The sequence below is a fragment of the Ambystoma mexicanum genome, chromosome 4q (assembly GCF_040938575.1).
Source record: "Ambystoma mexicanum isolate Mex_15411 chromosome 4q, UKY_AmexF1_1, whole genome shotgun sequence".
NCBI classification, from domain to species: Eukaryota; Metazoa; Chordata; class Amphibia; order Caudata; family Ambystomatidae; genus Ambystoma; species Ambystoma mexicanum.
The window spans coordinates 333,186,679-333,199,372 of NC_090928.1; the positions used below are offsets into that span (position 1 = coordinate 333,186,679).

At 45.5% G+C, this 12,694-nt stretch overlaps 1 protein-coding gene across 4 annotated transcripts in view; it reads left to right on the forward strand.

Annotated features, from left to right (window-relative positions):
- The window catches only part of FEZ2 (fasciculation and elongation protein zeta 2), a 573,054-nt gene that overhangs the window by 199,328 nt on the left and 361,032 nt on the right, over window positions 1-12,694 (forward strand). For all 4 annotated transcript variants that reach the window (XM_069607918.1, XM_069607917.1, XM_069607919.1 and 1 more), the window contains exon 2: window positions 1,562-1,670. In XM_069607918.1, coding sequence (XP_069464019.1) covers window positions 1,562-1,670 — 109 coding nt within the window. The remainder of the gene's footprint in view (window positions 1-1,561; window positions 1,671-12,694) is intronic.

Sequence of the window (12,694 nt, forward strand, 5' to 3'; positions counted from 1 at the left end):
GCTAGTTTTGGCGGTCTGTGCATAGTTCATGGACTGCACGGTCCACCCACCACAGTTCACGCCACCACCACACTGACTCTCAGCTTCAAGGTTGTCGACTCCCAGCTGATGGACTAGACTCTTTTCTGATATCCTTCGGTTCGCTCTCGATACTCTGAACTGCTGCTTGACCCAGCCTTCAAACTCCCTGTTTCAAACTTATGGGCTTTTTGGCGGCCTCTTAGCTCACCGACTTCTTCTGGATGTTGCTTCCCTTGTCCTTCTTTAATGTTTAGCTTAAGTTGCTGGGACAGCCCCAGAATAAAGTCAGTTTGATTTAGAACAGGTGGTCAAACACTTTTCATGCATGACGGTTGAGTTTATTTTTTGGTGGTTCTTCGTCCCAGTAGCTATCATAGTGAGACTGTCTGCCACATTACAATAACATAGTCTTGGGCTTTACCATAGGTAAGGAAGGGTTGGGTGTTGTTTCTACCCTGTGGGGATGGGGGATAAAGAGGCTTTGTCCGAGATGTACGTTCTTGTCCCCGGGAACGAAGTCTCTCCCCATGAGATCCTCCCGAATGTTACCACCCCTAGGGGGACTATCGGTTAGCGGCCTCAACCTCCCTTCCCTCATGGAGAAGTGACGTCATCTGGAGGATCGTCACAGTATCTAGAAGCCAGGCCTTTCAGTTTGCCTGGGCTTGTTATTGCCAGTGTCCTTCTCTTTAACAACCACAGTTGGAATTTCTGGCAGTGGCCATGCAGGTTTACTTTCTGATTCTGAAGGAATAGTGTAAATTCAGCATGTGTACTCACAAGGGCCACACGGTTTAATATAAACAAGGTTGATACAAAACGGCTGCTGGTGACACTATCTGATAACTTTTATTCATTACCCTCACATTCAGCATCATAAAGATAAGGGGATGATGATGTTGGCAATGGGATCGGTGCAAACAGTGTGGCGTCAATAATACTAAGAATCTCATGGAAGTGTTGTTTTAATGAGTAAGAAATTGTTGCCACTTGAAGTTAAGAATTTGGAAGTTTCTTTTTGCCTAGTTTGCAATACTTGCCATTTACATTTTGCCCAAATTCGAGGCATGACCCAATCACTGTGTTCCTCAATATGATTAATACAAATGTTCAAGATACTCTATTGAATGCATTTTGGGCACCACATCTCATTATATCTGGTGGTAGTTTTTATTCTTCTGAGATGTCTAGTGTTGTGGTTTTATGTGTGCGTCGGGTTTCTTTGTGGTATGGATTCTTGCTGAGCCTCACAGATTAGTCCGTCTTTCGAGCTGTTCACATCTTAGTGCCAATATTTTTGTAAACATCTTAGCTGATGTTGAGCATTGATGTAGGTCTGCACAATTTCCATAGTTTGGGTTCTTTGCCTCCTTTTGAGGTGAGTGTGTTCAATAGCAATAGGATGTGCCTTTGATTTGTTTTTATCATGTTTAAAGACGTTGGCCAAATGCATGCAGAGTGAATTCAGTGTTTGGAAGTACTTTTTGCAATTATTTTTTGTTCTTTATCTTATATTTTTCATTCTTCCCTCTCCTTCTAGGATATGGAATGCACTGACGGACAATTATGGAAATGTGATGCCTGTAGACTGGAAATCATCGCATACCAGAACATTGCACTTGCCAACACTAAACCTCTCGGAAAAAGCGGTAAGTACTGTTCAGAAATTGATTACTCCTCTTCAAATTCGTGGCTTCTCTGAAGACAAGAGTTTGTAAGTACTCCCGCAGTGTTAAAGTTGTCTTGTCCATGAGCTGCTTGTTGTGGAGCATTGTGCTTATATTTCTTCTAGCCATCGACCGGTTCATGGAAACCTTTCAAACGTGATTTAAAAAACACAAAGCTGGTACTTGGCATGTCCATGGCGTCTCTAGCATGATCCCCCCCCCCCCACACCTTGCCACAGGGTACTATCAACATACCCCTGTTGATTTCTGTTCTGCGAATGAAAGAATATCAAATTAATATAATGGGCTCTTGATATTTTTTTTGCTGTTCCAATATGTTGTTACTGGGCATTTGTGTAGCACCTTTCACCATTGGTATGATCTCGGCACACAGTTAGTTGAACGCCCTTTGGTACTGTAGTCCAGGTCCGTGGAAAAATAGAGTGATAAGTAGTGCCTGTGTGCACTCAGTATGTGTACAGCTAGGCTGAAATGTTGCGTTGGGTAACTGCATTCTCATGCTAGGACTGGTGTGGAGGTTGTGTGAGACCAGTATTATGTGTGCAGCTAGGCCGAATTGTCTTGGCTAGGTGCATTCTAGCAGAGGTGGTTTTTGTATATGAGATTGTGTGCAACTAGGCCGATTTGTTTTGTGGGGTATAGCTGCACTCTAAGGATCGTTGAGGGGTGCATGGTGGTGTATAATTGTGTGCAGCTGGGCCAAAGTCAATAATGGGTATAGCCTTATTCTAATTGTTTTTGGTACAGAGGAGAGAGTCCGCATATTGGTGAGTATCTGCAGTTGGACGTCGTCCCCTGTTCCCGATTACCTTCCTATGCCTGTCGAGATAACTATTGCTCCCTATTATAGAGGTTTAATGCTTTAGTAGGCCATGACCTTTTCGGTCTAGTGTGGAGTCAGTTCTGTTCTGCCAGGCCTGGCTGTATCTCTCCCGGACTTAACAATATCAACAATGTGGAGCTTGGCCTTTTCCCAAACCTGCTGTACCAGGTTATTCGCTTCCCTATGCTTTGGAGTGGTGAATGTTTAGGTCTAGGCCTGGCGGGGCAGTGAATGGAAGTGGTCATTCTAGTGGTAAAGGTCCTGGTGCTTTACTGGGCCAAGCGATTGCAGATCTACAGTCTGACATCCCTGTGTCTACTGGAGCAGGCAATTGCGTGTAGGTTAACAACTTCTCGATTAACAGTTCTGTTCTGCCGGAATTCCTAATACTTTCTTGATACGTGGTTGGGTACTCCATGAACCAAGGTACAGCGCCAGAACCAGGCCATGCTGTTAGTGCTGTGCCTGTCTGACATTTTTAGGTGCAGTGGATGGCTGAGTATTCCAGGTCTAGTGTACGGTTTTAGTAAGAATGCCAGTCCAGTCATAGTGTTAGAACATAAGTGCTAATAGGCCCAGGGTTCCGAGTCCTGGGTATCCGTTTACAGCAAATGGATGAGTATTCCCTTACTAGTTTATGGTTTTAGTTGTGAGTAACACACATTATTGTCCCTTACAAGAACTGAACTTGCCAGAGACATCACCTGATCTGAGAGTGTAGTGCACACCTGGTAGACGATAAAGAGCCAGCCCAATCATAGCGCTAGAACATAAGTGCTACTAGGCCCTGGGTTTGTAGTCCTGGTCATTCATTTCCAGACAAAGGGTAATCACAGTCCACGTGTTAGCGCATAGGTGCTGCTGGGCATTCATTGATTAACATGTAAGGAGCCAACATGATCATAACGTTAAACACAATTGTTCCTGGCAACTGGGTTCCGTATCCCAGTCATTCTTATGTCTTCAATGGGACAGGCTTTCTTGTAGCATTAAGTGCCTGGTGGTAATGGCCCAACCGTCTGAGCCTTTGTAAGAATGAACAAAACCGGGGCCTCAGCGAGGGCTCTCTGCCATTTCCACCAAAGTATGCCCGTGAAAACAGTTCTTAACTATCAGCACCCCGGATGTCGTGTGTGGTGCCAAGTTAAAAGAAAAAAATAGAAATTCATCTCTGCGCATATCACATATGTCTAGGTACTTGAGAATGAAAAATACTAATGAAATAGCAGCGATTAAAAATAGTACAAGGATGGTAGTCCTTTTATTATTTCTACTGGCATAATGTGGCAGTCAGGTTGTACAGCATGGAGACGGACGGCAGTGGCAATATTATAGAGGATTTGTGGCAGGGGCAGTGGTCGGGTGGAAGGATGGTGAGAATGTGGTGGGACTGGAGGGAGAAATATTGGAGATCGAATGGGAGTGGTAAGAGTGGGGGGGGGGCGAGTCCCGGGCGATGTTTGAAGAAAAAAAAAAAGGTTGGGGGAGTGGCATTGGGGGAGATGTGGGCCCATACTGCAATTCACGCTGGCGTTCCTAGCTGCCTGATGAGCTGGCACCTCTCCCTGAGTTGCTAATTGTAGAACCGCAAGCGTTTTTTCTGCCACGTTTTCCAGAGGAGTGTCCCACTCCTGAAGCAATGTCACCTTTGCTTCAAGTCTGGCTCTAGGGGCTTTCTAGTTGTAAAACATCATTTTCAGTAATGAATCTCCATCAGAAGGGTTTGCTTACTAGGCCTCATCCAAGTCACCTTTGCATTTTGGTTAAGTATCAGGTGTGTGGTTCCTTGCGTTTGGGGCTATTCGGTTGCTTAGCAAAAGTGTTTACAGTGCACACCTACTCTTCAACATTTAAACACAAAAATCGTAATGATCAACCACTTAGGTGCAGGGAACTACACACATCCCTGACACGAGGTAGCAACAGATACAATAGCTATGGTGTCTTAAAAATTAGGACTCCAGTCTCCTGCACACCTGTATGCTGTAAAAACAGCCAATAATTATAATGAAATGTAAACAATATTTTTTAAAATATTTAAAGCAGCAAAATAATTCACAACGCATTTTATTTAGTACAAAAGGTACTAAAATGAAATGGTGAATATGTTTACTAAATTAATGTTCTCTACACTCCGTTTTGGTGTTTTTGATAAAAAAAAGTAGTGTCACCTTTGATAGTAGAGGATATTGTTGTTCTACCTCCTTGATTAAAAATATTGAATATAATAAGGTATCAAGGATGGAGAGGCTCTAATACAAGTGGTTAACAACCTTAAAATTAGGTCCCATGTATCTCCCTAACATGCCAATGTCTTTTTTTTTTTTAAGATGTCTGTTTGAGGGATCTTATGTTTATTATAGAATCAGAATCCCCGGAGCAGATATCCCCAAACATGAAGGATTTTTAATCTATAAATTCTATAAAACGGATGGTTCTGTTTCCGATCCAGTGAAGTCAACTTTTAAGGGGGTTGACTGGTTGAAGCATTGGCTGGGGACTCTACCCACCCCCCCCCTCTCAGCTGACAACTGGGTGCTCTTTCAATGGACCTCTGATCAAACAAAGAAACCAAAAGTACTGCTTATACACACCTTTAAAAGAACAAAAGAGAAACCGCAGAGCAGACACACTGTTAAAACTGTTTAGAGAAAGAAGTGTGTGCCATGCATAAACATGTGTTTGGATCTCTGGATGTGACCATATTCCTGGTGACCCTCGTTTTGCTATGTTCGTATTGATTCCCAGTTTTCTTCATCAGTCTTGAGTCTGCTGTACCATTCAACCGCAGGAGTGGAATCTCCTTAAGGCAACTGATGTTGCTCTTCATAACCTTCCATAGCCTAGTTTGGTAGATTTAGCATCTCAACATCTAAGAAGTGGGGCACACTTCAAAAGCCCTCCCTCAGCAAGGGCACTCTGCAGAATTGGAATTACAGTTTACCATTTCACAAAGGAAGTCTCCTTATCGGGACTTTATATTGATAGCGTAGTAATGTTTGGGAGGTGGTGAACTCACTCCCAGGAACAGACTTTCATTCTGAATAACATCTTTATTGTAAAATTCTCTCCTCAGAGCAGTTATGATGTAATCACATTCCGATCTTCACTGCAAATGCCAATTTCAGCTCCCTGAATCTCTAGCAATTTGGTGACATTACATTTTAGCAAGAAGTAATGTCTTGCCATAGAGCTATTGGGAAATGCTACTGTATAACTGGGTACATGTCCATGTGCCTGCCAATATTTGCTCAAAGACCCACTGTTGACATTGGAGGCCAACCTTATGGTATCCGATTCTCTAATAAATATACAGAGTCGCCATTTCAACCATTTTCTCTTGGATGTTATCTGCTGATTTCCATGAGTTGATGTTACAAGTCCAGATAACCAAGTCTTGGTCTTTAACAATTTACCAAGGGTACCAAACTGTTCTAAGTTATCCGGTATTGTACGAAATTACCTAATACCAAAAGTTCGACCCCCCAAAAGTCTGACCCCCAATTTTCTGCACATATATATATATATATATATATAATATATATATATATATATATATATATATATGGGGGGGGGGGTAAAGTGAATAAAAATGTATAGGGGTAAGGTGGGGGGATGTGGGGGGACTCCCCCCGCATATATATTTGCGGAAAAATGGGGGAAAAAATTCAGACTTTTGGAGGTCGGACTTTTGTATTCGGTAATTACGAAGGGATTGTGTCCTCCGATGTATTCCTTATCTTTGATGTTACCCATTCCAGCTTGCTGGCCTCGGAAGTTTTTTCAGTATAGGGAGCTGCGCATCGACGTCCCTCGAGTCGGTGTCCCCCGACAGTCTCCGTATCAGCACCAACGTCATTGTGCGTATAAATAGACTCACGCAGCGTCCGTTGCTCAGTTCAGTTTTTACGCGCTTCGTGGGCCTCGGAAACGTGATGCTCAGTTCCTTTCTTCAGGAAGATTCTGCTTATTCTTTGGAGATATTATCTAAATACGATGGCTTCTTCATCCGAACCATCGACCCCACGGTCCGGTTTCAAAAAGTGTCGTGACTGTGGGAAGAAAATGTTGTTAACGGATCCTCACAGGATCTGTTTGTGGTGCCTGGGATCGGAGCATCACTGTTCGGAATACGAGGACTGTATGTCCATGACGGCGAAAGCCTTGAAGGAGCGTAAGGGGAAGTTAGAAAGAGCTAAGAGCTTTAAAACTTCTACTCCCTCGAAAGATTCTTCGGCTGAGTCGAGACATTCGTCTCCTCGTCGACACAAGAAACATTCCTGTTCAAGGTCTCGAAGCTGTTCTCATCAGTCTTCGAGATCAAAACATTCTAAAAAGAGGCATCATAGATCTTCTTCCTCTTCCTCTTCTTCCTCCTCTTCTTCCTCCTCTTCCTCTTCCTCCTCTTCCTCTTCCTCCTCTTCCTTTTCCTCCTCTTCCTCTTCCTCCTCTTCCTCTTCCTCCTCTTCCTCTTCCTCCTCCTCCTCCTCCTCCTCCTCCTCCTCCTCCTCCTCCTCCTCCTCCTCCTCCTCCTCCTCCTCCTCCTCCTCCTCCTCCTCCTCTTCTTCCTCCTCCTCTTCTTCCTCCTCCTCGGAAAAGGTCACCTGCCCCACGAAACACAGCTCCCCATTAAGTGGGAGAAATTCTGTAAGAAAATGCTTAGCGTCTTTGAGAAAGCGGCTTCGACCCCCTCGGAGACGTCTAAAGGTGATACCCTGAGTGAAAGACCCGAAAAATCAAAACGCTGCGAGTCGTTTCACCCGGCGAGAGAAACTACCCGAGAGCGTCATGAACCCTTGAGTAGAGGCAGTAAGACCGCGTCATCGACGCCGTTGTCGAAGGTTTCTTCGACTCATAAACCTGCATCATCGACGCCTTTGTCGAAGGGCCTGTCGACCCATAAATCTGTTGCGTCGACGCTGTCTTCGATGCCACTGTCGACGCCAATTAAAGACAGACCTACAACTGTCACTACATCTCAGACAGTAGAGGTGTCGAGGACTTCGACCATGACGTCGAGGATGCCGTCGACAATTTCGACGACACCGAGTAAGATCCCGATCCTCCTGAGTACATAGAGGTCTTTTAAAACTTTTACGATGCCTTTTTCGGGTTTGTTGAAGCCTTTGACTTCCACGTCGACAACCTCGATGTTTTCTCAACCAGTGACAACCAATTTGGCTCCTTCTGCTCTAGAAATGGGTTTTAAACCATATCCTAGGTCTGACTATTTTAGAGCTTTGTCCTCTATATATGAGGAACGGGAGGATTCCGACCATGAGAGACCCTTTGGTTTACAAAGGACTAACACCCATGCCAGAGGAATTAATCTCTGAAGAGAACAGGTTAAAAGACCTTCAGGACTCTCTACATGAGGCAAGTGGTTTAGATACTTCTCCAGAAGTAGAGTTTGCTAAACCAGACCCTGGGGAGAATGCTGAGACCCCTTATAGGATTCTGATGGCCAGAATAATCGAATTCATGGGGTGGTCTACACCTACACCTTCCTTTCAGCAGGATGACCTTACTGATATCTTAGATAAAGGTCCACAGGAGGATCCTGTTGTTCCTTTCCATACTGCTCTGCAAATTGGGAAGCTCCTGAAGTTATCCCTGCGGTAAACAAGACATTTTCTGCTAAATACAGGGTATCTGCTTCAGATCCTGAATATTTGAGCAAGCGCCCAACTCCAGAGAGTTTGGTTGTACAAGCAGCAACTTCATCAAACAGTAAATCTGCTTACCCTACTACTCCACAGGACAGGGATGATAAAAGATTTGATGCCATGTAAAAAAAAAGTATTTTCGGCATGTAGCATGGCGCTTAAATCTATCAACACCACTTGCACGCTAGCAAGATTCAGCCATACACTTTGGGAGTGTACTTCATCTGTGGCTGACTGTCTCCCAGAAGGAGAAGAAAGGGAAGCATTCTTAAACATCATCAAAGATGGAAAATATGCAATGTGCGAGTCCCTTCAAACAGGCATTGATTCTGCTGACAGTATCAGCAGGGCCATGGCGGCAGATTTGCGTGGTTGCGGAAGTCTGGTTTTGCTCCAGATGTACAAGCCAGACTTTTGAACATGCCCTTTGACGGCACCTCTTTATTTGGTAAGAAAGCTGATGACAGCCTGGAGAGATTACAAACATCCAAGGCAGCAGCGAAATCTCTTGGGGCTGCAATCCGACAGACTCAGATTAGCCCCTCAGGAACCTCCTGGAGGGGAAGGTCCTTACGCTTTTACTCCGCATTTGGAAAAGGCAGAGGACAGCCAGCTCAAAGGGGCCAGAATCGATTCACCTGTGGTGGACAAGTCAAAGGTACAGAAGCCGCAGCAGCAGGTGCCACTTTACCCTCGGCAACTACGTCAGGCGCTTCTAAACCTCTCTGAGGTCTCCCCTCACAAGACACCAGTAGGGGGCAGGTTAAGTCAACATCTGGCAGAATGGCAGGCTATTACGTCAGATTCTTGGGCATTGGAGACAGTTTCCCAAGGTTACTGCCTGCCCTTCCTACACACCCCTCAGTCATCCACCGGGGAACAACCCTTTGAAGCTTCCAGACCCGCTCCTTATGCAGGAGATTGTAAACCTGCTAGAGAAGGGTGCCATAGAACCGGTACCTGTAGCAGAGAGGAACAAGGGTTGGTATTCCCCCTACTTCCTAGTACCAAGGAAGGACGGAGGACTGAGACCCATCTTGGACTTGCGAGAATTGAACACATTCTTCAGGAAAGACAAGTTCAAGATGGAACCCTTTCTCAGATCCTTCAGGCCCTCCAGCTTCAGGACAGGTTGGTATCTCTAGGCCTTCTGGATGCTTTTTTCCATGTGCCAATCCATCTCAAACTCGGCAAATACCTGGGGTTCGCAATTGGCAACTCTCACTATCAATTTAGAGTTTTGGCATTTGGGCTGCCCTCCGCCCCGAGGGTCTTCACCAAGCTAATGTCGGTAGCGGCTGCAAGTCGAAGAAGGGAAGGGATCCACGTCTACCCCTACCTTGCAGATTGGTTGATCAGAGCAGTATCTTCGGAGCAAGCTCAGATCCAGTGTCAGGATTAGTCAGGCGCGTACAAAGGCAGCGAATATGGCAAGGGAAATGTGCACTAAATCACACAGTGAATAGCTTCGAATTAAACTACGTGCACACAGGAACAACGACTCATGTATGCTAGAACCCAGGAGTGCAAATAGAGTGTGACAACAAAACCAATATATGAAAAGGGATGTGGGGTAAGCACCTGACCGCGAGGAAAGTCGGCAAGCGCCTTACCCCCAATTGCTGTTACAGGTACTGACAGCGCTAAACCCACGTGGAGGGCAAGCAATGACAGGATCTGTGAACTAACACTCTTGATGGTATTAAAAAAGGGAACTAAAGAACTGTACTCACGAGGACGAGATAAACCTCTTGAATGTCAGCTAGCCCACGAATCCTGTTGATGAAACTGGGACCTAGAACAGCAAAGGGAGGAAAACTAAATACCTAAGTTGGAATAGTGATTACAAATTAGTGAGGAAAACATAAGCATTCACACAGGAGCTAGCTACAACCGCACACCACACCTAATAATCAAATGGGAAATAAATGCAGAAGTGCAATGGAAAACATGGAATGGATCCCAATAGAAAGTAAGGATCAGGAGCAGGGAAAAACGAAATAACCAATGCAAACTTCTCCCTACCCCTCCAAGGAAAAGACAGGAAGCTAATCTAAGAGGAAGGCTAAGGCATACGGGTTTACAGCAGCAAAGGACAGAGTCAAAGAAATATAGAACACAGACAAACTGGGCTGCATCTAAAAGGGGAAAGCACTGAGAAATGCTGCCTGCAAACAGAGGAAGACAAAAAGGGAATCAAGGGAGCAGAAATCAATTAGCGCAAAAATCCGAGATTCAGGGCGGAGGAACAAGAAAACAGGAACTAGGAACTAGGTACAAAGGCAAGGAACAAGGAACAAGGGACTAGTCACAACAGGAACACTGCAAACGATGACCAGCGCTGGACTGAAGTAAGACAGGCTTTTAAAGCTGCTTAACGAGCACACGCCTCAGGTGTGCTGATTGCTGCACCTGCAGCCACAGCTGTTGCCTATCCTCCACCCAACCTTGTCCTGCAAGGGTGGAGGTGGAGCAGTGGGCCTGGCATTCTGGGAAGCATAGTCATTTGGTTAAAGAAGCATGCTGGCTGCCAAAAACCTGGAATGGATCCGGAAGGAAAGTAGCTTGGAAAATTGGGATTTAGCGCTCCCAATTCATCACAGCACTGTAGCATAAAGTTCGGAGGAAAGGTCCAGTAGGGAATAAACCCCAAATCATGCCCCCAAGTGGTGGGAACGGGAGCGAAGGGAGCGAGTCGTGACATCCAGCTAGATTATGTCTGCCACTTCCTTCACAAGCTGGGCTTCTCCCTCCACTTAAAGAAGTCACAGATGATACCATCACAGAGACTCCAGTTCATTGGAGCAGTCCTGGACACTTCCCTGGGAAAAGCCTCGTCACCAGAGGTGAGGGCTCAAGATATTCTGCAGATGGTCAACAAGTTTCAAAATGCCCAACGTCTACCAGCCTTTGACTTTTTGAGGTTGCTAGGCCTCATGGCATCCTGCATTTTCCTAGTGCCAGAGGTTCGCCTGAGAATGAGATCCCTCCAGTGGGCGCTAAGAACCTAATGGTCGCAATTCTCAGGAAGAATGTCAGATCTCCTTCAGTCCCGGACAGAGTGGCTCGAGACCTTCAGTGGTGGGCCTGTCGGGAGAACATCTTGAAAGGAGAACATTTTTGGCAACCATGGCCGTAGTCATGGATGCCTCACTAACAGGGTGGGGAGCCCATGCCAACGAGTTGACCATCAGTGGTAGTTGGTCTCCATCGGAGTCCAGACTACACATCAACCTATTAGGGCTGAGAGCGATCAGACTAGCGCTGAAAGCTTTTCTGCCATCAGTAGAGCGGAAGAATGTCCTGATAATGACGGATAACACAGTGGCCATGTACTACCTCAACAAAAGAGTCGTCGTAGGGTCACTGCCACTGTGCAGAGAGGCAATGTAGCTCTGGTTTTGGGCAATACAAGAAGGAATCTCCTTCGGCAGTTCACCTAGCCGGAGAGAAGAACTTGACGGCGAATGCTCTGAGCAGACAGAGTGCAGTTTCCCACGAGTGGGAGCTAGCTCAGGAAGTCCTTCAAGAGATCTTCACCCTTTGGGGAACCCCTCAAGTGGATCTGTTCGCCACGAGCATCAACAGGAAGTGTGATCAGTTTTGTTCAAGGGAATGTCCTCCGAGAGGAGCTCTAGGGGACGTGTTCGTAGTGGACTTGGAGTTTCCACTTCTGTATGCGTTTCCTCCAGTCCCTGTCATTCCTCAAATGATCAGGAGGTTGAGAAGATTCTGGAAAGCCATGATCCTAATTGCCCTGGATTGGGTCAGGAGAACGTGGTACCCGGACCTTCTAGACATGTCCATCTGCCCTCCGATTCGTCTTCCGCAAAGAGAGGATCTTCTCTCGCAGAAGGGAGGTCAGGTTCTCCGTCCAGACATCAAAACCCTCAACCTTCACGCATGGTTTCTGAAAGGTTGAGATACAAGGATTGGGATCTCCCGGATGACGTCATGGAGGTGTTGCTTTCAGCTAGAAGGCCAGCAACAAAGACTTTATACCGCTGCCTTTGGAACACATTTTGCAGTTGATGTAGAGAAAAGAATATTGAACCCTTTTATGCAGTACACCAATGGTGGTATCTTTCTTACTCTATTTAGCAAATTCAGGTCTTCAAGTTGGTACAATCAAGGGCTACCTAGCAGCGCTGTCAATCTTTAAGCGCACTGTGGAGGAGCTTTCATATTTCAAATTACCCCTGGTAATCCAATTTCTGAAAGGGCTAACTAATGTTTATCCCCCAAAGCCTTTCCAAGTTCCATTGTGGGACCTAAATCTAGTCTTACATTTTCTGATGGGTACTCCTTTTGAACCACTCCATTCTTGTTCATTAACATTTCTCACTCTTAAACCAGTCTTCCTAGTGGCTCTAACATCTGCCAGAAGAGTGAGCAAATTACAAGCTCTATCTTGCAAACCTCCTCATACAATCTTTCATAAAGACACGGTTGTCTTACAAGTGAAGCCTAATTTTCTCCCAAAGGTGGTCTCTGAA